The sequence below is a fragment of the Dama dama genome, chromosome 27, assembly GCF_033118175.1.
Source record: "Dama dama isolate Ldn47 chromosome 27, ASM3311817v1, whole genome shotgun sequence".
In the NCBI taxonomy this organism is placed as follows: domain Eukaryota; kingdom Metazoa; phylum Chordata; class Mammalia; order Artiodactyla; family Cervidae; genus Dama; species Dama dama.
The window spans coordinates 35,402,411-35,427,561 of NC_083707.1; the positions used below are offsets into that span (position 1 = coordinate 35,402,411).

A 25,151-nucleotide genomic window follows, 5' to 3' on the forward strand; every position below is an offset into this window, starting at 1 on the left:
CAGGGTCCTGGTTGTAGGAGTTAATAATTGGCTTAAGAACAAATTGGTAAGAGGCAACAGACCAGATGTTCCATAAAAGCGAAGTGGAGATTTGATCCGGAGGTATGTTTGTAACTTTAGGAGAAGGGTGGTAAGGGTTTGGGCCCAAACGGCTTGCAGGGCTAACTCCCAAAGTGGCAAACATCATCCTGGGAAGCCCAACTGTCTTTGAAGGGATGCCAACTGATGGACTTCTAGCAGGCATTGTGTGCCTGTCACCTGCCCTAGCAGGTTCACTGAGAGATGCTGATGTTACACATGTTGTAGGAAACATGGAAGATGAAGGGCTGAATATCTAGAGGGATTGGATATTATACAGTACTTCCCTCCCAAGGGTCAGCTATCTTCTCCAGAAGATTGTAGAGGTAACATTGTGGGCCTGGACGGCGCTCTGGAAAAGAGTATGAAGCAGGAGGGAAGGGGTCCAGGCACAACTTTTGAAAGAATGACATAGCACAAGGGCATAACATCAGTCAGTCAGTCAGTCAGTTCAGTTGCTCAGTCGTGTCCAACTCTTTGCGATCCCATGAATCGCAGCACGCCAGGCCTCCCTGTCCATCACAAACTCCCGGAGTTTACTCAAACTCATGCCCATCGAGTTGGTGATGCCATCCAGCCATCTCATCCTCTGTCGTCCCCTTCTCCTCCTGCCCCCGATCCCTCCCAGCATCAGGGTCTTTTCCAGTGAGTCAACTCTTCACATGAGGTGGCCAAAGTATTGGAGTTTCAGCTTCAACATCAGTCCTTCCAATGAACACCCAGGACTGATCTCTTTTAGGATGGACTGGTTGGATCTCCTTGCAGTCCAAGGGACTCTCAAGAGTCTTCTCCAACACCACAGTTCAAAAGCATCAATTCTTCGTCACTCAGCTTTCTTCACAGTCCAGGTCTCACATCCATACATGACCACTGGAAAAACCATAGCCTTGACTAGACGGACCTTTGTTGGCAAAGTAATGTCTCTGCTTTTTAATATGCTATCTAGGTTGGTCATAACTTTCCTTCTAAGGAGTAAGCGTCTTTTAATTTCATGGCTGCAATCACCATCTGCAGTGATTTTGGAGCCCCCAAAAATAAAGTCTGACACTGTTTCCACTGTTCCCCATCTATTTCACATGAAGTGATGGGACCGGATGCTATGATCTTAGTTTTCTGAATGTTGAGCTTTAAGCCAGCTTTTTCACTCTCCTCTTTCACTTTCATCAAAAGGCTCTTTAGTTCTCCTTCACTTTCTGCCATAAGGGTGGTGTCATCTGCATATCTGAGGTTATTGATATTTCTCCCGGCAATCTTGATTTCAGCCTGTGCTTCCTCCAGCCCAGCGTTTCTCATGGTGTACTCTGCATATGAGTTAAATAAGCAGGGTGACAATAAACAGCCTTGATGTACTCCTTTTCCTATTGGGAACCAGTCTGTTGTTCCATGTCCAGTTCTAACTGTTGCTTCCTGACCTGCATATAGGTTTCTCAAGAGGCAGGTCAGGTGGTCTGGTATTCCCATCTCTTTCAGAATTTTCCACAATTTATTGTGAACCACACAGTGAAAGGCTTTGGCATAGTCAGTAAAGCAGAAATAGATGTTTTTCTGGAACTCTCTTGCTTTTTCAATGATCCAGCAGATGTTAGCAATTTGATCTCTGGCTCCTCTGCCTTTTCTAAAACCAGCTTGAACATCTGGAAGTTCACGGTTCACGTATTGCTGAAGCCTGACTTGGAGAATTTTGAGCATTACTTTACTGGCGTGTGAGATGAGTGCAATTGTGCGGTAGTTTGAGCATTCTTTGGGATTGGAATGAAAACTGACCTTTTCCAGTCCTGTGGCCACTGCTGAGTTTTCCAAATGTGCTGGCATATTGAGTGCAGCACTTTCACAGCTTCATGTTTTAGAATTTGAAATAGCTCAACTGGAATTCCATCACCTCCACTAGTTTTGTTTGTAGTGATGCTTTCTAAGGCCCACTTGACTTCACATTCCAGGATGTCTGGCTCTAGGTGAGTGATCACACCATCATGATTATCTGGGTCATGAAGATCATTTTTGTACAGTTCTTCTGTGTATTCTTGCCACCTCTTCTTAATATCTTCTGTTTCTGTTAGATCCATACCATTTCTGTCCTTTATCAAACCCATCTTTGCATGAAATGTTCCCTTGGTATCTCTAATTTTCTTGAAGAGATCTCTAGTCTTTCCCATTCTGTTGTTTTTCTCTATTTCTTTGCACTGATCACTGAGGAAGGCTTTCTTATCTCTCCTGGCTATTCTTTGGAACTCTGCCTTCAAATGGGAATGTCTTTCCTTTTCTCCTTTGCTTTTCGCTTCTCTTCTTTTCACAGCTATTTGTAAGGCCTCCTCAGACAGCCATTTTGCCTTTTTGCATTTCTTCCATGGGGATGGTCTTAATCCCTGTCTCCTGTACAATGTCACAAACCTCCGTCCACAGTTCATCAGACACTCTATCAGATCTAGTCCCTTAAATCTATTTCTCACTTCCACTGTATAGTCATAAGGGATTTGATTTAGGTCATACCTGAATGGTCTAGTGGTTTTCCCTACTTTCTTCAGTTTAAGTCTGAATTTGGCAATAAGGAGTTCATGATCTGAGCCACAGTCAGCTCCCGGTCTTGTTTTTGCTGACTGTATAGAGCTTCTCCATCTTTGGCTGCAAAGAATATAATCAGTCTGATTTCAGTGTTGACCACCTGGTGATGTCCATGTGCATAACATAACATAAACCGATTAAAATCAGTTGGGTCCAAGATGACAAGTCAAATTCAAGTAAACCTTAATCCCCAATCTGTAAGCTAAATGACACACCCAGAGGTGGCAGGACAGCTCCAAGGCACTGTCAAAAGACAGAAGAGTGGATGGTTCCCCAATGATTGGGGTGATCCTCCCACTCATTAGCATATGAATTCACCCAGCTTGCAGATCCTCGCCAGACTGAATTCCATGGTGGAAGCACTTGCTGTCTGCAATGGCTCACACTCTTTAGAGTGTGCTTCTCTGTGAATCCTAACAAATCCACCTCTTACCTAGTGCTGTGTCTCTCACTGAATTTTTGCAATGAGACATCAGAGCCTGATTTTCATTAGGTCCTGAAGCCAGGCATCATGGGTTTGGGCCAGGTTCAAGTCCCAGGAGAGAGGAGCTGAGGAATGGGAGGGAAAAGCGGTGGAAAAAACATGCCAAGGAATCCCCTTCATAGCCTGCCAGAAAATCTGCTGAATACCTGACCTGTGCTCAGTTTTCATTGGCTTGATCCTTGGCACAAAGAAGGTTAAGGACAGAAGAACCCCCAACAGCTTGGGTAACAGCTCCTGGGGCTCAGCAGAGAGTGGAGCCTTTGGGACATACTGAGAATTAGCCTCTCCAGAGTCCCTCAATTACGCCCACTGTCGCTCGCCTGCTTGCAGGGGGTTTCGAGGAAACAAGAAATGAGAGATTGTAAAGGAATTAAGATTTCCTTAGGCATATGTCCCTCCCGCCACAGGAGCGAGGACCTCCTACCTTAACCGGAGGTCTTCTGGAATCTGAGACTGAGCCATGTGAGCTTTCTGCTGAGTTCGTTTTTCGCTGTTCCGGTTTCCAGCACGCTGGGCTTCTTGTCACTTCCCGTGTGCTGCGTTTTCTTCGCATTCCGCTTCTACCGTGGGAGCTTTTGCCAAGTTGGGCTCCTGCTTTGCTTGGCCTCCTCCTTGCGGGGCCGTGCAGAGGTTGTTTCAGCCAGGTTAAATCCGAGTCACGGCACCATAGATGTTAGGGGAATGTGTAATTTCCTCGGTTCTGTCTCCTCACAACAAAAATTTGAAGCGACGGACGTTAAAGCCCTCGGTGCGTCACAGCTCTTGGACAGTGTTGCAGCTCAGTGTTATTTAGAAAATAAAGGAAAATACATCCTCGAGGTGTGAAGGCATGCCGACCCAAAAGATGTGAAGAGAAGAGAGAGCGCATGTGCACAGGAGAGAGAGAGAGCATATGCTCATGGGAGAGAGATCCCTGACCCTTTGGTTCCTCTTCTTATATGTTTTTTCCTCCCCCTGGGCTTGCCCTATGTAAATTGGGCTAGCCAGGAGTTCTATTTGTTCTACCTGAGGTTCTCACTCCAGTCTTCGGACCTTCTTTTGTTTTATTTTCTCAGGCTTTTCCCTTCCTTGTCTTTTAGCCGCCACCATTCTGGACTCCTTTTACCTATTCTAACTACCTAACATTTCCACACCAGCGTTATTGGTTTCCAACTCAGTGTAATCCATTGGGAGAAAAACATTAAGGGAAAAAGAAACTCCTATCCCTGAGGGTCCCAGATATCAAATTGCTTATTAAATATCTCATGGAATCCTAGTGCTTTATGAGAACTAGTTTACTTACTACAAACATAAACCCTGAGCTTTGCTACTTTGTGACTTTTGGCAAATTACCCAAGCTTACCAAGCTTTGGTTTTCCCACTTGTAAATAAGGAAGCAGCTGCTATCCACAGGCATTCCTGGCACTAAGATCCTAATAATTTTCCCTAGGCCATGTTTATCATACCCTAGCTCCGTGTGTGCTTTCCTGGTGGCTCAGTGGTAAAGAATCCACCTGCAGTGCAGGAGATGTGGATTCGATCCCTGGGTCAGGAAGATCCTCTGAAGAGGGAAATGGCAACTTATCCTGGTATTCTTGCCTGGAGAATTCCATGGACAGAGGAGTTTGGTAGGCTACAGACCATGGGGTTGCAAAGAGTCAGGCATGACTTAGAGATTAAACCACCACCACCAACTCTGTGTGTATGTTCATGTATCTGTGTGTGCAAGTGTATATACACACTTATACACTTACTTCACTTGAAGCCTGCATAACAAGAATATGTGTTGGTAACTGTTTATATTAAATAATACAGAAATTTTAAAGCTATGCAGTGTGAATAAACACAAATACAGTGAAAATGCTAAAGAAGGATATTTTTTTCACCTGAATTCTTTTGACAAATTCTGCAGTTACTATGAATAAGCATGATAGTAGACATTGGTCTGTTTAGATTTTACATTGAATTTATGCCCCTCAAATGCATTTAATCACAAAGTATTTTTGGAATTATCTCAGCTTCATTGTGTGTTAGCTGTTCATGAGTTTACAGGAATTATTTAACCTCTCTAAACTCAATTTTCTATTAATAACTCAGTTTCCTAGATATAATAGGATCTTCCTTGGGGTTTTGTGGGCACAAATTTAATTATTCAATGAATGTTAGCCATTGTAAATACTGTCAGGTTAACATTTATCTTTTGGAGAGTTTTATATTTGCAGATCTCAAAAAGATGGTAGTAGGCAATAGGAGTGTTTTAACCTTGAGTTTAGTTGGAGGGATTAGTGAAAATTGCAGTTTTCTCAGACTACACATTAGTGATTGAATGGTGGGTGACACATAACCTTCCAGTCATATTTTATTGGAATGTTACCATCCGGTTTGTACAGATAACTGGTTTCAGCATTTTTTATTGGGGCAGTTACCAGATTTATCTCTTTGTTGTTAAATTTCTAGTTATTTTATCTCATGCATACTTTATTCATACACACACTCACACATATATTGTACACACAGGATTGCCCTCTGCTCCCAGATCTCAAATAAAGCATCTGTGAAGCTTTTCTGCTGGAAACAGAGGCCTTATTGATGGGGTTCACATGAAAATCATTTGTTTTAATGCATTATGTATTGAGGCATAATCAGCTTTACATATTTTAACATTTTAAGTGTCTGTTTTCAGTGTAGCGCAGCTGGGGTTATATGGAAGTATTATCGAAAAAGAAAATATCTAATTAATAAAGCAGACTGCATGTTGCTTGATCTAGAGTGAAGGCAGTTGTCAGAAAAAAAATCACACTCCTTCACTGGTAGACAGCACTCAGGTTATACCTGAGCAGAAAGGAGTTCCAGTTTAGATTTTTTTGTGGATTATTGAAAACCTTTTTTTTGCTTGATTGTGTTTTTTGTTTGTTTGTTTGTTTGTTTAATAAGAATTACTTTGGGGCTTTCCTAGTGGCTCAGTGGTAAAGAGTATGCCTGCCAGTGCAGGAGACAAGGATTTGATCCATGGTCCAGGAAGATCCCACATGCCATGGAACAGCTAACCGCGCCCCCCCACCGCTGCCGTATGCTGCAGCTACTGAAGCCTGCACGCACCTAGAGCCTAGCCAGAGTAGCCTCTGCTCGCCACAACTAGAAAAAAGTCTATGCAGCAACGAAGACCCAGCACAGCCAAAAATAAAAATAAATAAATAAAATTATATATTAAAAAAAACAATTGCTTTGGCTTTGTCAGGCCTAAGTTGTTGGTTTCCTATAAAAAAGTGTCATTCTCCACTTTTTCTTCCTAAATTGACTCCGTTCTTTAGTTAGAGACACATTTGAATAGAGTACTGCATATCTATCTAATTTAAGGTATTTATATTGGTCTTGTCCCATTTCCCTCCAGGCTTCCTTCTGTGATCAGAGTCTTTTGTTAGTGCCAATTCGGGTAGTACTGACTCTAAATGGCATAAATTTGAACTGCAAGACAGAAATTGAAAATTATCCTGACTCATATAGTATGTGCAAACAAAGGTCATTTTCTCCTAGTTATGACTTTTTGCTCTTTTTTACATTTCTGTGTTATACAAATGATTCCCCTCCCAATTTTAATTTTTGTGCTTTACCTGTCGTTGCTTGCAGACGCCAAGGACTTACTGTTGTTCAAACACTGAAGACTTGGAGACAGTCATTCACCACGTCCACAGTCTGTACCCTTCTGCTCCATTTCTGGCAGCAGGAGTATCAATGGGAGGGTAAGATTTTTCCTTTCTAAAATGTCCTCGAGGGAAGTGGTCCTAGTGCCTGCCTCTTTCAGATGACCATAAGCTACATGGACATTTAAAAGCAAATGTTTGTGTTTCTCATATTTCATCACATGTGGTTGGATGAAATGTTAGTCGCTCAGTCGTGTCTGACTCTCTGCGACCCCATGGACTGTATGTAGCCCACTAGACTCCTCTGTCCATGGTATTCTCCAGGCAACAATACTGGAGTGGGTTGCCATCCCCTTCTCTACGGGGATCTTCCCATCCCAGAGATCAAACCTGGGTCGCCCTCATTGCAGGTAGATTCTTTACCATTCTTTACCACCAAAGAAGGCCAGCCTCATTTGTGCTAATTTTTTTGTGTGTTTTTTGTGGTTTTTTTGTTGTAGTAATGGTGAGCTTTAATAAAAAACAAAATTTTTATTTTATGCCATTTTGCTGTGCTTCGAGGACCTAAACCATTGTCCAAAATCAGCAAACACATGGAAACAGAAAATATTTTTTCTTAATTTTGTAGTCAATTTATCTGTCAATTTTCAAAACGTCTTAGGAGCTTGCTTACTCAAAAATGAACAGCTTTACAAATGATAGGCACTGAAAAATTGGCTCTAACCATAGTTTTTTAGATTCTGATAAACATAAAACTAAGAAGGAAAGAATACGTTTCTTACATTAGCATGGAAGGTCGGACTTGACCTACTAAAAGGGAAGAAATCTGAATCAGTGCAGAAAACCCAAACAAAAATCTGTGAATTGTGCTTAAAGGAAAGTATTTCACTTTTTCCTTTGCCCCATAATGAGAACCTTAAAGGACAGGGTGGCAGCTGAACTTTCTTCCCTTAATCATATAAATTCTTGAATTTTTAAAAAGCCAGACTTTATGTAAACAGGCCCTGATTCTTTATTCAGAGGCTCCTGGGAAATGCCTATTCTTGTCGAGTTGAAGTCTCATTGCCTGAAGGCAGAACTTGACCATTTGCCTTTGCAGCTGGTTGAATATTAATGTCTTGTAAATTGTTGAAAGGGAAGTCCCCTTTCTAGTTGCCTAGCACTGTGACATGTTCCCAAGTGGGTTTACCACTCTGGGATGTGGTTTACAGCTTGACACATTTTTTTTCCTTTTGGAGATGCAGCAGACAAAAGCATCTAAGACCCTTATGCCCAGACTGGGTAATCCCCACGCCTGTTATGCCTGGGGCCAAGCAGCGGTTTGAGCCAGAACTAAGTCTCACCAAGGAATCCACACTGCTGGAGACTTGGTCACATTCCAGTCTCCTAATGGGTTCCTAGACTAGCTTTAAAAATGTTCAGAAATTTCCAAGTATATATAAGAATAGAAAGAGTATAATGATTCCTCATATATATTCATCACCCCAGCTTCAGTGACTGTCAACTCAAGGATAATTTACCCTCCATTCCCTCGACTCTGATTACATTAAGATAATTTTTAGACATCATTTATAGAGATTTCTGTGTCTCTGACAGGTACAGTCTCTTAAGAAACAATAACAACCCACCACAGTATATTATTACACCTGAACAAAGCTAACAGTAATTCCTAAATGTCATCGACTATTCAATGTCAGTATTTCATTTCACTGACAATCTGTTGGCTGGTTTTTATAGTTTGTTTGAGGCATGAGCCAGATAAAGTCCACATATGGACAGATTATGTCTCTTAAATCTCTTAATCTGTGAGTTCTTTATTTTTTTTCTGCCTTTTTTTTTTTTTTCTTGGTGAAAAAATGGAGTCTTTTTCTTATCAAAGTGACACGGCCTTTTTATGGGGTAATAACGACGTTATTTTACTCCTGAGTAATAACCAAGAAATGTCCCACCTACTCGGTCCCAGTTATTCCTGGTGTCTCCTGCTCCTGTGAGGTTCATTTCCAGCTCTTTCAATTTGCCCATTACTCCGGCCTCACAGAAACCTCTGACTGCCAGCCAAAGAATTGGGCCACCACAACTACACCCTGGAATGACCCCATTGCAAGAGAGAAGCATTATCCCTTAACTAGCTTAGGGAGCCATGTACTATAAAAAAGGGAATGTAGTCATTATGAACAGTTGTTCTCAAAAGGGAAATCTCCAGCCTGAGGTCTCTGCCCTGGATCAGGAAATCACTGAAGGAGATTCTGACATGATGGAAATGCTGAAGCTCTTGGTTTTTGGCATCTGTCCAGCCTGCAGGTCACTCAGCTATAGCTGGGATGAATTTCAAAACACAGCGTGGAGCCATTTGTGTCTTTCTGCTGTAACATTTCCAATAAACCTCGTCCGACAACAGCAAAAATACCACCCAAAAACAGCAAACCCTGAAATCTCCATTTTTGATCTAGTATCTTATCTCATTCACTCTGTAAGCCATCTGGGTTGGAAAAAAAGAGAATGAGAGAGAATTTTTACTCATTTCAGAACCTGGGCAATTGGAGAAATAAAGGATGGAAAACAGGAGAAACAGAATTTATACTATTATCCTTTCTCTTAGTTGTCAGTGTCAAACTTGGATTTCTGGTGTCCTGTGTTAAATTCCATTCTTGTCCCTTTTACCAAAGTAAAACTAGAGTAGAATCAGGAAAAATGAGAACAAAAGGAAAAGAGGAAAATATGTGAAAGGAGATAAGGACAAACAGCAGGAGGGAGTAGGAAAAGAAAACAAGTGACTTTAGGGGTTGATTGTGCTGCCACAATTCATGCAGTCTGACTCTGGACAAGGGGCCCCGAGGCACTGCTGTAGGGAGCAAGGCGTGCCTGTGTGCCCAGTGGCTTCAGCCGTGTCCAACTCTGCGTGACCCCAGGACTGCAGCCCGCCAGGCTCCTCTGTCCATGGGATTCTCCAGGCAAGAATACTGCAGCGGGATGCCAAGCCCTCCTTCAGGGGATCTTCCCGAACCAGGGATCAAACCTGCAGCTCTTAAGTCTCCTGCATTGGCAGACCAGTTCTTTATCATTAGTACCACCTGGGAAGCCCAGGGAGCAAGGATGCATAGACAATTGGAATGGCCACCCAGACCAATTACTCCAAATCTCCAGGTGAGACCCAGAAATCAGAGTTGTTAAAACTCCTCAGGTGATTTCGGTGTGCCAACACATTTAAAAACCACTCCTTGTGATCTCTCCCCTGTGCCAAGCATTGGCAAACCACAACCTGGAGGCCAAATCTGACTGACTGTTTTTGTGCAAGAGCTAAGAATGGTTATTATATTTTTCAATGGTTGGAAAAGAATTATTATTTCACGAAATGTGAAAATAATATGAATCTCAAATTTCCATGTCCATATATAATATTTTATTGACACACAGCCATGTCCATTCCTTCACGCATGTCCACGGCTGTTTTAAAATACAGTCACAGGGTTAAGTATTGATGGTTGTGACTGAGATTTTAGGGCCACCAGAACCCGTCTGCTTTGTGGCCCTTTATAGAAAAAGCTTGCCTGAAACACCCCTCCCATAATAAGTTAAATACTCAGCTAGGGGGTGGGGGGCCAGGGAATTGCAAATTTTTAATAAACCCCAATATAATTTTCATAAAAGAAAACTACTCTTATGATGGGTTTTCCTGATGTTTTACCTCAAAGAAAGATACACATTTAACTAACAACTGTATGCTTTGTCCTGTTCTCAAATTCCCAATCCATATTTATCCATTCTCAAGATAAATATGTGAACAGAAGGAAAGAAGGAAGATATTTTCATGGTTTTCTAAGATAAAGGGGTTAGACAACACTGGTTTCTATGTTTATTCTCTGTAGTTAAAAGTCCACAATTAGAAATAGGATGTCTTGTGATATAGAACAAATTCATCACTGTGTTTTGTTTTTCCTCATTTTAGAATGCTGCTTTTAAATTATTTGGGCAAAATTGGACCAAAAACTCCTTTGAAGGCAGCTGCAACTTTTTCAGTTGGTTGGAATACCTTTGCTTGCACGGAGTCACTGGAGAAACCACTGAACTGGCTGCTTTTTAATTATTATTTGACAACTTGCCTCCAGTCTTCCGTGAATAAGTAAGTCATTTTAAACACCTAATGTCACCAAATTTTTTGGAGTACGTGCCACAGTAAAATGTTTTAAAGGACAACACTGCTAATGTATATATATATATGTTATATGCACTATTATGTTATATACTGTAACAAAATAATTCTTCTATTGTGAATATGTACAAAAATAAAAAGATTTTATGTATAAGCTAAAAATATAGATAAGAGCTCTGATGTTTTCTTTCTGTACCACGAGGTAGCTTGTACAACCTCTAGGCTCTGTGCCCCATTTTGAAGATCATCATTTCATCACTGTTCTAAGTTATTCTAAGAGAATAAAAACATTAGTATTGAATGTGTTGAATAACTATGGGCTATTTCCCTGGATTTTCTACTTGTCGCTAATCTTATTAGTACCTAATTCTCCCCTGGGTAGTAACTAATGTGTTAAGTGTTTTCAGAGCTGAATACTATGTTTTTTAAAGCTTGTGTTATGAACATAGTATGTTTTAGAGATTTAGGAGCATGCCCATAAAATATGGATATTCTCAGCCCCCACAGTTCTTAACATTACCAAAATATTATCTGTGAATTAATTTTTTGTTAGGTATCTTCTAACAGTTACACGGTATGATAACAAAGAACATGGGATGTTTCTGTTTATTTTTTGATGACCATTACTGGGCATTTTAAAGTGAATTGACAACTTTAAATAAAAAGTAAATTTGCACATAACTTAATTAAAAACCATTGTTATCTTGAAAGTTGACATGAGACGTCGTCCACTTTTTGGGGAGTTCCCAGGCAGTCTAGTGGTTAGGATTCTGGGCTTTTACTGCTGTGGCCCAGGTTCAATCCCTCGTCAGGGAACTGATATCCTGCATGTCTAGTGGCACAGCTCAATTTTTTTTTTTAAATGAAAGAACAACATACATACCTTAATTAAAAATTACTTTATTTAAAAAAAAATTACAACCTATTCATTTTTTTTTTAATTAAAAAAATTTTTAAAGAACAATCTCTTTGTTACATCACGGATGTTGACTATAAAATATTGCTAGGAATACTACAGAATTATATTTTTATTCATGGTCACTGAAATGGAGGACAGTAGCAAGAAAAGTGAAGAGAAAGATTTGGATTAAAATATGGGTTATACAAGAAAAATGACCAACGTTTATAAACAGGTACACAAAAATATAAATCCTAATTTTCAGTACACCAATTTAAAGAGGACGATAAATCTTCAGTTGATTTACCCAACTGAAAGCTTCTGGCTTCAGTGGGGAACTTTTTGGCCAAATTGGCTTCATGGCATCAGTGTGCAGGTACAGTTTGTTATGAAACCACACTTTTGTTTACTATTGTACAACTGGTTGCTTCTTCCATAATTAAGAAAAAAGTACCTTTAAAAAAATGTCTTCAGGTGCTTCAGATGCTGTATGGTATGACTTATGTACAGAATCTAAAAAATACAACAAACTAGTGAATAAAACAAAAAAGAAGCAGACTCCCAGAGAGAGAACAAACCAGTGGAGAGAGGGGCGGAGGGAGGGGCAATACAGGGGTAGCGGACTTTTAAAAAGATGCAGGAGACACAGGAGACGTGGGTTCAATCCCTGGGTCCAGAAGATCCCCTGGAGGAGGAAATGGCAATCCACTCCAGTATTTTTTCCTCAAAAAATCTCATAGGCAGAGGAGCCTGCAGGCTACAGTCCAAAGGGTTACAAAGAGTTGGGACACAACTGAGTACACACAGTATTATATATAATGAAATCATATGTATGAAACTTTTCAAAATGGTAAGGCACTATAGAATTTAAAGACTCACTCAATAAAAGAAATAATCTTTAAACAAGAGTCTTTAGAACAAATACCAATATATTCCTGTTATGTCTGATTAAGTAAATATTAATATTCTGTTGTTGTTTATTGTTATTTAGTTGCTAAGCCATGTCTAATTCTTTGCAACCCCCTGGACTATAACCCACCAGACTCTGTCCATGGACTTCCCAGGTGAGAATACTGGAGTGGGTTGCCGTGCCCTCCTCCAGGGGATCTTCCCGACCCAGGGATCAAACCCATATCTCCTGCACTGGCAGGCAGATTGCTTACCACTGAGCCAGCCGGGAAGGTCAATAAATATTTTACTGAGTAACAACTTTATGTCCTGTGCTAAATTACTTATTATTAGGTGTGTTTGAGATGGGAATGACCTTAATTTTTTTATTTTTGAAAATTTTTTTTTTTTTCCAGGCACCGGCATATGTTTGTAAAACAAATTGACATGGATCATGTCATGAAGGTAGGAGAGAAACTTTATGTAATACTTTTATTTCCTCTTTTGATTCCAAGAACATATATAGTTGGTTTCTGTTTTTCAGGCTAAATCCATAAGAGAATTTGATAAGCGATTCACTTCTGTCATGTTTGGCTACCGGACAATTGATGACTATTACACCGATGCCAGTCCAAATCGTAGACTGAAGTCAGTAGGGATTCCAGTGTTGTGTCTGAATTCTGTGGATGATGTTTTTTCACCCAGTCATGGTAAATTAACATCTTTGTATACATTTTGGCATGAATCAACTGTTTAAAAATAATGTTCTTTGTGGGAAGATACAGTAATAAGAAACAAAATGTCACTCATATACTGTTTTACACTGTGATAAACAGAAAAAAAATAGCTTGATACTCATAATTTAGTATCTAAATGTTTCAGATCACAACATTTTCATATATTCTTCTCTAGTCTACTGTGAGAGCCTCAGAACAAATTATGGCTCAGTATTTTGCTTGTATTCATTCTTACAACCTTTCCTTCTTATCAAATACCTGTTCTTTGGACAGGCTATGTTACAGTATCTTTATCAAGAGTACATTGACGTTGTTTGCCTTTTCTTCCTGAGGTTCTTATACAGAGAGCTTTGGAATATTTCTTTCCTTTTAAACCTAGAAGAGAGCTTGAGACTTTATTAGTAAGATGTCCTTGGATAACTCAATGAATGTAGCACATTCAGACAATAAAGTCATCTTCGAAGGGAGTTTGTTTTCCCCCTGGATACTGTATAGAAGAAAATTATGCCCAAGTTAACTTCCTCACTCTCTTAATTCAAGATATATAGAATTTTTAACAAAGCTATACGTGCCTGTGTTCATACATTAAAGCAATGTATGATGCCTAGCAGTAATCACACCCTTCTTAAGGATAAATAGATTTGACCTCTAATTTTCTTCTAATGAAATTTCACAAAGCTTTTTATAAAACTTTTTCTCCTTATTTCTCCCCTAAATACTTTAAAAACATTTTCCCCAAGTACTTTGTTAAAATAAACTATTCTGAGTACAAACACAGCACATATGTATTGCCAAAATTTCATAAAATCCCCAAAGTTTTTTTAAAATGTCACTTTACCATCTCTCTAGGGGATATCATTGTGTGATTTATGATTAAATCACAAGTGGTTTTAGATGGCTGGAACTCTTGGTCTTTGACCACAAATCAGAAAATTAAACTGTGACCTTTTTTTTCTTGGCTATGTTGTGCAGCCTTATGGGAATTTAGGTCCCCAAACAGCAATTGAACCTGGGTGCATGGCAGTAAGCACATGGAGTCCTAACCACTGGACTACCAGGAAATTCCCTAAATTGTTAACTTTAATATATCAATTGAATAACATGGAGATTGTTTAGTTTATTTTCATTGGATTAAGGAAGTCTAGTATTTCTCCATCTGTTTTTATATTTCACAGGTCCTTCTTCCACCAAGAAAAATTTCCCAGCATTTAACTTGTTTTGACCTTCTTGGTTGAAGTTTAGACTCATTATTTCTTATTCTTTCCCAAGCCACACTGAAAATAGTGGACAATTGTCTGCATTCTGAGAACACAGGCAGCCAACATCTTTCACATGACTCCCATGGCCCAGCCTTTTGTTCTTCTGACATGACTGTAACTATCAGTGTGTTAGAAATTCCTGAGTGTATCCAGAATGTGAAAGTGGGGCTCTTAATTATTCCATCAGAGATGAATGAAGCACTTTAAATCTAAGCCCTTAATGTAAGATGAAAAAGGAAAACCAAAAATAGTATCAAGTCATTTCATCTGCCCCTCTGCTGAAGTTCTCACATCTGATCCCAAGATAGATGTTCTGTTTTAGGTGTAGCTGGATGGATAAGGATCTGAGTTCAGGACCCATTTAGGACAAGGACTTGGCTTCCTAGGCCTTGATTTAGGGTCTCTAGGTTTATTCTTCAAAGAATGTAGTGAAAGGTCGGTTCAGAGCATCACCTAAACAGGCAGTTGAGGTCCTGTGGCAGCCCTTTCTTGAACTGGTCTCAGTTGTCCCCCAGTAAAACTACCTTCTGTTCCACTGAACTTCCCTGGTGGCTCAGACGGTAAAATCATCTGCCTGCAATGCAGGAGACCTGGGTTCGATCCCTGTGTCAGGAATATCCCCTGGAGGAGGAAATGGCAACCCACTCCAGTATTCTTGCCTGGAAAATCCCATGGATGGAGAAGCCTGGTAGGCTACAGTCCATGGGGTTGCAAAGAGTCGGACATGACTGAGTGACTTCACTTTCACTTTCCATTGAAGGGTGTGGAGTAGGGAGAGCTTAACTATAAATAAAAATTCAGAGAAGAAAAAATATAATCACCAATGTTTTACCACCCAAAGATAAACACTGTTACCACTGGGAAGTATTTTATGCCATTGTTTTTTTGCTATCTATATATGTTTTCATAAATCGTATCTATAATTTTGGATTCTTAACAGAGCCAGCAATTGGCCTCAGGAATCTAACTTCATGTAAAGTTAACCAAAGTCATACATAGTGAATTTATAACTCTCACAAAGGTGATAAGATTTGTTTGTTTTTTTCCCTTGGTGTAACGCCTAAGTGGGAATCTTACAATGGAAGTATTCACAATTTCTTGAATTCTTTAATTTCTCAAAAGAAGACTAGGCCTGTACTTTTGTTATAACCAACCGATCGATTCTTCCAAAAATGATCCAGTACATGAACGTGAACATGAACTGTTAGAAGAATATGGGTGGTTGATATTAATGACTTGTTTGATTAGCCATACTCCTTATGAGTATTTGTTTAATGGTATTTCGGTTTAAAACGATTAGAAATGATAAAGGTGCACACTTTTCCTAACAACAACTGTTAACATATATTTTTCTCTCTCCTTCCCTTCTCTTATCCACCCTCCCGCCCGACCACCCCCCATTTTTCATCAAGCTATTCCAATAGAAACTGCAAAGCAAAACCCTAATGTTGCTTTGGTCCTTACTTCTTATGGAGGCCATATTGGTTTTCTGGAGGGAATCTGGCCAAGGCAGTCCACCTACATGGACCGAGTCTTCAAGCAGTTTGTGCAGGCCATGATTGAACACGGACATGAACTCTCAAGCATGTAGTTCTTCAGGTGCTCTTTGTCTGAACTACCGTATATAAGGGCAGCTCGGCTTAGTGCACAACTCTTGACTACTGTATATAAAGCAAATAAGCCAGCAGGTGGTGAAGAGGTCCAGAATGACATGCAAAAACTACTTTTTTTGAGAAACAAACAACTTTCTTGCAAGAAATAAAATATAGATTTAGATGTTAACTTACGTAGATTTTATTTTTACTATGCCTTACCAAGTATGACCTTAAATAAAGTAGTACAAACATGGAATTGCACTTAACCAAAACTACGGTGTATGTAAAAAGATTTTAATTCCTCAGGGTTTTAATTTAGGCTAGTATTTTTTTAGATTACTTATTTTAGGTGATTTATCGTACTTTAATAATTGTAATTGGACTTTGATTATTTGAATGTAAGTTATAAGTTGGCACATTCCTAAGGGTATTTATACCTAATGATGGTAACATGAAAACTGAAATAAGATAAAATACAGTGTGCTAAATCTTTTATGTATCTTAACTTTGAAAGGCAAATGCAAAAATGTTAGACTGACTTTACATGCTCTTTTACTCTGATAATATTAAATTAAGGCTGACTTATGTTTTATAATGATTATAGTTCACATGATTATTTTTTAAATAGTATATGTGCATACATATATATCATTATATGAAATAAATTCTACCATTTTAAATTGTTCATTTGTGAGTTTTTATCCAAAGAAAAGTAATCCCTAGAAAGTAATTTATGATCATTTCATAAGTGTGTTAGTAACAAATATTAAAACTGTTTCATTTCACTGATTCCAGAATATTGGGCTCCCATCATTAGTTCCAATTAAAAGTACTTTCAGCTACAGGAGACCCATCTGACACTGATTTGGGAATAATAATATTTAATTATCTTGCATCACAAGAAGTCTCCAGGTAAGCAAGGCAGGGCTGATACAGATGTTCATCAGTGTCATCAAAAAAACAGGCTCTTTCTGATGCCACATCCCTGGCAGTCAGGATAGCTAGTTATCTCCTAGACACAAGATATAAAATGAACTCTAAAATTCATATGTAGGCAAATGACTGCGATACACTCAAGCTACCAGACCTTAATGTTGGGCTTGCCAGGTGGCACTAGTGGTAAAGAACCTGCCTGCCAATGCAGGAGACGTAAGAGACACAGATTCAATCCCTGGGTTGGGAAGTTCTCCTGGAGGAGGGCATGGCAACCCACTCCATTATTTTTTTTTTTTTTTTTTTTCATGTCCTGGCTATTATAAACAGTGCTGCGATGAACATTGGGGTACATGTGTCTCCTTTTTTTTTTTTAATTTATTTTTTTTTATTAGTTGGACGCTAATTACTTCACAACATTTCAGTGGGTTTTGTCATACATTGATATGAATCAGCCATAGATTTACACATATTCCCCATCCCGATCCCACCCCCACCTCCCTCTCCACCCGATTCCTCTGGTCTTCCCAGTGCACCAGGCCCGAGCACTTGTCTCATGCATCCCACCTCACTCCATTATTTTTGCCTGGAGAACCCTATGGACAGAGGAGCCTGGCGGGCAATAGTCCATGGGGTTGCAAAGAGTTGAACATGACTGAAGCGACTTAGCATGCAGACACAAGATGGCAGCTCACACATCACGTTTGTATTCTGAGAAGGAAAAGGCAGGAGCAGGGCCAGACACATTAAATTACAAGAGAGACCATGTTGAGGAATCTATCCTATAGAAAAGCCAGCACAGGTATGTAAAGATACAGACTTGCTGCAGCTTTGGACATTCAGGATAACCTATTTCGTAAGGGAATGGAAAAATTATGACATCCACACGGTCAGTATCGGTTCAGTCGCTCAATCGTGTCCGACTCTTTGTGACCCCATGAACAGCAGCACTCCAGGCCTCCCTGTCCATCACCAACTCCCGGAGTCTCGGCAAACCTATGATGCCATCTAACCATTTCATCCTCTGTCGTCCCCTTCTCCTCCTGCCCTCAATTCCTCCCAGCATCAGGGTCTTTTCAAATGAGTCAGCTCTTCGCATCAAATGGCCAAATATTGGAGCTTCGGCTTCAGCATCTGTCCTTCCAGTGAATATTCAGGACTGATTTCCTTTAGGATCCACATGGCAGAGCCATCAAAAAATATGAGGTGGCCCTATATGTAATAATTTATAAAGATATTTCTGACAGGTTATTTGTGGCCAGTCCAATATAAACAAAAATAAAATATAGCTCTTCATGCCTGTGATAGTGTGTGTGTGATCATAAAGAAATAAGCCTTTTAAGTGCTGATGTGAAGGGTAACCTTCTCCCCAGTTGCCCCACACTCCAATATGCTCTGAGAAAGAAAGGCTGTCATTTATTTCTACACGCCAAGCACTTAGCATACTGCCTGAAACAGAGCAGGTCAACAATAGTTGAATATCAGAGGTTTGTATAAGAATGAAAATACTACCTTCTAAGCCAGATCTCTGATTTGAAAAGTTAATTTGAAGTATACCCTGGAATTTTTTCTAGCCGTTTCCTCAGTTTCTGTTGGTTATCATCATCATCAAACATTTATTCAAAGCCTCACAGAGCATTGTTATAGAAATGGGGATACAGAGGATACACTGACTTTCTTTTTCTTTCATTTTTGACAATGTCCTACACTACACATTTTGTTACATATTGAACCCAGTGCTAACACATATATTTTGTTACAGATCCTCCCCAGCTGGTCCCCAAAAAGGTACCTTCTGCCTGGTGTCTTTTGAGTCAGTAGATCAAGACCAAGTGTGGTTCAGTTTGCTGCCAAAGAAAAGTTTTAGTCTTTGATTAGAGAGCCAAGAGATGCAGGTCCTGGCCCTGACGGAAGGGTACATTTTACATACAGATCAGGTTGCAAAAAAAGGGGGGTTTTGCAACCTCATTCCAAATCAGAACATCTATTAAAGCAGTGTCTGTTTCCCCTGCAGACTTCAGTGCCAAAATGGCAATAAAAAATCTCACCGTTGCTCTGAACCTAAGAAAGTGCTGGTCATGAGGTAAGCACCCAGCTTCTTGGAACTTAATTTGGAGTCAGTGAGGCCAAACTGCAAGGTCAGGTGATAAAGAATACTTAGGAAACATGCTATTTTAATTCCAGTTCCCACTTAAAAGACAGTCTTTCAGTCCTAACCTTTTCTATAAACAGGCCAACATATACAATAGAAGCTGGTGTTTCTTGTCCTAAAATATGTTACATAATCTTGTCCTAATGATAAATTGTTGATATCAATACTGATACCTAAAGAGGTAAAAATTATTGTATATTTGATTTTATTCTTTTAAATTTTATTTCTAAATATTTACATATTTAGAATATATAATATTTATATATTTAACTTCTTGAATATATATTCAAGGCCTTGTGATAAAAAAGTTTTCACTTTTGTCATATGCATTATCAAGCTGTGAGTTATTCAACCGTGGTGTTTATCTCTATTCTAAAATTAAGAGAAGCTTCTTCCAGTTCTATCCTCCAACCACTTAAATGTGGGAACTACTTTGAAAAATGTAAATGGTAAGAATTTGACAAGACCAATTTACCTCACTGAGTATCTCTTTTAAATAAAGACAGTAATTTGGACCAAGTAAGAAAGATTCACTGTCAGTTAGGACGATGACTCACTATTAACTTATTACAGGACAACTGTTTATTTGTGCCCTCTATAGAGGGTTGTCTTCCCCCGGAGTTAGATGCTGGTACCCAAATTTTGCAAGCAGTACAAGGATCATATCTACACCATCTGTACTTTCAGCTTATTGTTAATTATATTATCAAGCATTCAGTACCAACCGCATATGAATAGACAGGCTGTCAGTATATTAACAGAGCAGAATGATCACAAAAGAGCATTACTCTCTTTTAAACTGTCAACTTACTAACTGGTGTCTCCAAGTTTTAAATATCTTATCTGCTTTACTCTACCTATGGGCAGACAGCTTCAGATTTTTTCCCCCTACTTTTCCAGCCTCAAAATGGAACATGCATAGTGCTTAATTCCTGGACTCTGATGGTGGTTTTTTTCCTTCTAATGCCATACAGAAGCGATGGCCTTTGACGCCTCTAGGTTTTCTTACTAGAATTAAAGGGACTCTGAAAAATATGATGAACAATAAACTATCATATGTTTTCATGATATATATTCTAGAATATATGAATAGATACTATAGATAAGATATATAAATATCAACATACGAAGTAAAAATGCCTAATATTCTCTATATTTACCTTGAGCTCTTTACAATCATTAATCATCAGTTCAGTTCAGTCGCTCAGTCGTGTCCGACTCATTACGACCCCATGAATCGCAGCACACCAGGCCTCCCTGTCCATCTCCAACTCCCGGAGTTTACTCAAACTCATGCCCATCGAGTCAGTGATGCCATCCAGCCATCTCATCCTCTGTCGTCCCCTTCTCCTCCTGCCCCCCAATCCCTCCGAGCATCAGGGTCTTTTCCAATGAGTTAACTCTTCGCATGAGGTGGCCAAAGTATTGGAGTTTCAGCTTCAGCATCAGTCCTTCCAATGAACACCCAGGACTGATCTCCTTTAGGATGGACTGGTCGGATCTCCTTGCAGTCCCCCTTGGACTCTCAAGAGTCTTCTCCAACACCACAGTTCAAAAGCATCAATTTTTCAGTGCTCAGCTTTCTTCACAGTCCAACTCTCACATTCATACATGACCACTGGAAAAACCATAGCCTTGACTAGATGAACCTTTATTGGCAAAGTAATGTCTCTGCTTTTCAATATGCCATCTAGGTTGGTCATAACTTTCCTTCCAAGAAGTAAGCATCTTTTAATTTCATGGCTGCAATCACCATCTGCAGTGATTTTGGAGACCAAAAAAATCAAGTCTGACACTGCTTCTACTGTTTCCCCATCTATTTCCCACGAAGTGATGGGACCAGATGCCATGATCTTAGTTTTCTGAATGTTGAGCTTTAAGCCAACTTTTTCACTCTCCTCTTTCACTTTCATCAAGAGACTTTTTAGTTCCTTTTCACTTTCTGCCATAAGGGTGGTGTCATCTGCATATCTGAGGTTATTGATATTTCTCCCAGCAATCTTGATTCCAGCTTGTGCTTCCTCCAGTCCAACGTTTCTCATGATGTACTCTGCATATAAGTTAAATAAGCAGGGTGACAATATACAGCCTTGACGTACTCCTTTTCCTATTTGGAACCTATTTGGAATCATTAATCATAGTTCCTACTATTTTAAAGATCATTTCTTGGGAAAGAAGTTTGGGCTTGAATTCAGAGCATATAAGTTAAATAAGCAGGGTGACAATATACAGCCTTGACGTACTCCTTTTCCTATTTGGAACCTATTTGGAATCATTAATCATAGTTCCTACTATTTTTAAGATCATTTCTTGGGAAATAAGTTTGGGCTTGAATTCAGAGCACTTGAGGTTGATTCTTGGCTCTGCTATTAATTTACCATTTGACCTGAAGGAAATCATTTGTGCTGTCCAGACTTTGATTTCATCTAGAAAATGCAGATGGTTAAAAAAAAAATGTAGATGGAAATATCAATGTTACAGAGTTATTATGAGGATTAAAGAAATATTAATAACATGTGAAAATACTTTATGAACTGTGACAGTGCTATATATTAAGTACCATGTTGCTATGAAAAGGTGTTCACTATTATAAGCCAAATCAAAACCAAATGACATTTTATTACTAATATAGCTTTCTCTATCTAAAACGCATTGGGTTTAGGGTAGGGGAAAAAGTACATGTTGATCTGTGTGGTGATGTTAACTTTGATCCCTTGGCTGAGGTGGTGTCAGTCGGGATTCACCACAGAGAAGTTACTAGTTTTTCCTTTGTAATTGATTCAGGAGTGGGGTAGGGAGGGGAGGAGGGCCTATTTAGAGACTATGCAAATACCCTGTTGGTTTAAATTTCTTTCTACTCATTGGTGGATCTTATCTTGCCTGTAGCAAGGTACTGTTGTGTTCTGATGGTCTTTTTCTATTTCTCACATTCCTTCTGTGTTTATAACTGAAATTCTTATGAAAGAAAATGCCGTCACTTTTCTCCCCCACTGGCCCCATTTCTTTGTTTAGGTGTTCACATCAGTATAGATTCATGACTATTTTTCTTCGGCTTGTAATTAAATATCAATACCATCCTTATTTTATTGTTCAAGTTGTTTCAGTTTGGGCATTCTGGATGGCTTCTATGTCCCTTCGATATGCCTTTTTTTTTTTTTTTTTTTTAAAGCGGGTTGGCACCACCATCTTTTATTTTCTCCACTCCAGTCCTGGAATCAATACAGTTCTTCAAGGAGTCCTGATTTCTTTTATTAAAGAATGGCATTTAAAAACCAAGACATTGGAACTTTCCTTAGCAGTTTAGACTTTGCCTTCCAGAGCAGGGGTTGTGGGTTTGATCCCTGGCCAGCGAGCTAAGATCCCACATGCCTCAAACTGCCCCACCGCCAAAAAAAAAAAAAAAAACCCAAAACATTAAACATATTTGTTTTACAATACATAAAACATAAAACATATACATAATACATAAACATAAAACATACAATACATAAAACATATACATAATACATAAAACATATATGTTTGACAATACAAACGATATTGTAACAAATTCAATAGACTTTTAAAATGGTCCACACCAAAAAAAGAAAAAACTTAAATAAAAAATAAAAATCAAGATCTGGATATAGATATGCTCATTGCCACATTGCTTGTAAGCCCTTTTCAATGGAGGTAGGAAAAAATTATATGTAAATATAATGCATGCACATGTCTATATTTATCTATCATCTGTAAGTAAAGGAGTCCATCCATACTGACACCTCTGACTCCAATTCAGCAACAGAATGAATTACCATTTCTTATTTGTAATTTCTTTCTCTAAGTTAGAAACCTGGCTCTGATGGTCTACAATATATTTACTTATTTACTGAACAATACAAATAAAAGTAGATAAAGTCGTTTCAGAATTTCTAACCTATACTCCTGTGAGAAATTTACTTAACTTCACTCAGTGTGGTTATGTGACTCACTTGTAATACACTTAGATTCATTTGTCATTATCTGTATTCCATCCTTCTTACCACATCCTAATGGATTTATAAAAATTTATGTAAAGTTTACTCTTTGTGTTGAACAAGTCCATGAATTTGAACAAATGCACAGAATTGTATGTCCACTACCACAGTTCCCTATTCAAACTTACTATCACCTGCCTAATTCCCCCATGATACTAATAGAAACCCATTCTCTCCATCCTCACAGACTCTGCCAACCACCAACCAGCTAATATCAACTAGCTGTGCTTTCTGAGGACCAAAGAAAGGAATTTATAGTAACTATTTTTTTTTTTTTTTTTTTTGCCATGACACACGGCTTGTGGGATCTTAGTTTCTTGACCAGGGTCAAGGCAGTGAAATGCCAAGTCGTAATCACTGGGCCTCCAGTGAATTCCCTAAGATTTTCCCCTTTCAATCACTGAGTCATACTGTTTAAGAAGCTGTGAAAAACATAGCAATGAAAAAGAATACCATCCATGAAAAATTGAGAAAAAATTAAACTTGAAGCAGGTGAACTTCAAACCCCCAGTTTATAGGAAGTTCAGGGGTCAAAGAAACATGTTAAGAGACCAAATGGGGTATAATCAGTAAAATGAAGAAGTCAGGAAACTTTACAAGTTGCATGGGAAAAAAAATGGGGTAAGAAAACGTATCAACTGCAAAAATATCATTTATAAAACTTTATTATTTTTTTGCCACACCATGTAGCTTGTGGGACCTTAGAAACTTGACCAGAGTTTGAATCTGTGTCCTTGGCAGTAGAGTGTGGAGTACAACCCTAACAATGATCCTGTGGTTATATTTTTAAAAACTGCCCTTATTTTTCAGGAATACACACTGAAACATTTATAGATGAAATAGCTCTACTTCAAAATAATCCAGTGGGTCATGGCAGGGGGTGAGGGTGGGGAGATGGGTGGTAGTATAGATGAAACAAGTTTGACCATAGCTGACAACCGTTGAATACGGGTAGTGACTATATGGGAGCTCAGTCTATTCTGCATATGTTTGAAAGGTCAAACAGAATGAAAGTGGAATATAATTCCACTACCAAACCACTTCAAAATCCTGCTGAGAGTAGTCAGTACAGCAATACATTGCAAACTTTTAATCAAGTAGAACATTCCCGGTTTTTACAGGTTCCTCATTCCTGAAAGCAATGGAGGATACATTGTGACAACCAACTTGCCCGGCTATAAATTCATAGGCTCTTTGTCACTATGTAGACTGGCCAAATTCCATTTTAAACCTCTAATAATATGTAGAATTGTTACAATTCATCCTGTCCTTACCAAGTCAATTGAACAAAGCAGGAGTAACATTGTAGCACAGGGGCTAAGTGGTCTCTTTCATTAGAAACTGTATCCCACAGGAATGGCATTTGGCAACAGATAATATAAAAAGCAGTTCACTATAGTTTGTTCTAAAGGGGTATTTTTTTCTTGCAGAACATTAAGTTCAGGGGAAGACAGTTGGTGGCCCTGATTAAACACCTTAAGAATGTGAAGGTCTAGGTCTTTAATTCTCTTGGACTTTTCCTCATTGTATAAAATAGCTGCCTTAGCTGCAGTTATCCAGGGAAGAAGGTGGAAGGGATATAGAATAAAAGACCCAAGACAGATGATTCTGTTTTTTATCTGAAAAGAATGGTTTTTCAAAAATCCCTGTGAGAGATTTCTATTTATGTGTCATTAATCAGAACTAGGCCAAATGGATCCTGATAAGCCCAAATTGAGTGAGAAAATAAAGCTTTTAGAGCTCGACTCATTTCTATTCCCCTGAAAACTGGGCTCTTGTAAG

At 39.0% G+C, this 25,151-nt stretch overlaps 1 protein-coding gene across 1 annotated transcript in view; it reads left to right on the forward strand.

Annotated features, from left to right (window-relative positions):
- Positions 1 to 16,948, forward strand: part of ABHD3 (abhydrolase domain containing 3, phospholipase) — a 56,999-nt gene extending 40,051 nt beyond the window's left edge. The window contains exons 5-9 of the mRNA XM_061130640.1: positions 6,728 to 6,840; positions 10,688 to 10,861; positions 13,094 to 13,142; positions 13,222 to 13,387; positions 16,086 to 16,948. Coding sequence (XP_060986623.1) covers positions 6,728 to 6,840; positions 10,688 to 10,861; positions 13,094 to 13,142; positions 13,222 to 13,387; positions 16,086 to 16,264 — 681 coding nt within the window. The 3' untranslated portion in view covers positions 16,265 to 16,948. The remainder of the gene's footprint in view (positions 1 to 6,727; positions 6,841 to 10,687; positions 10,862 to 13,093; positions 13,143 to 13,221; positions 13,388 to 16,085) is intronic.
- Positions 16,949 to 25,151: the final 8,203 nt, after the last annotated feature.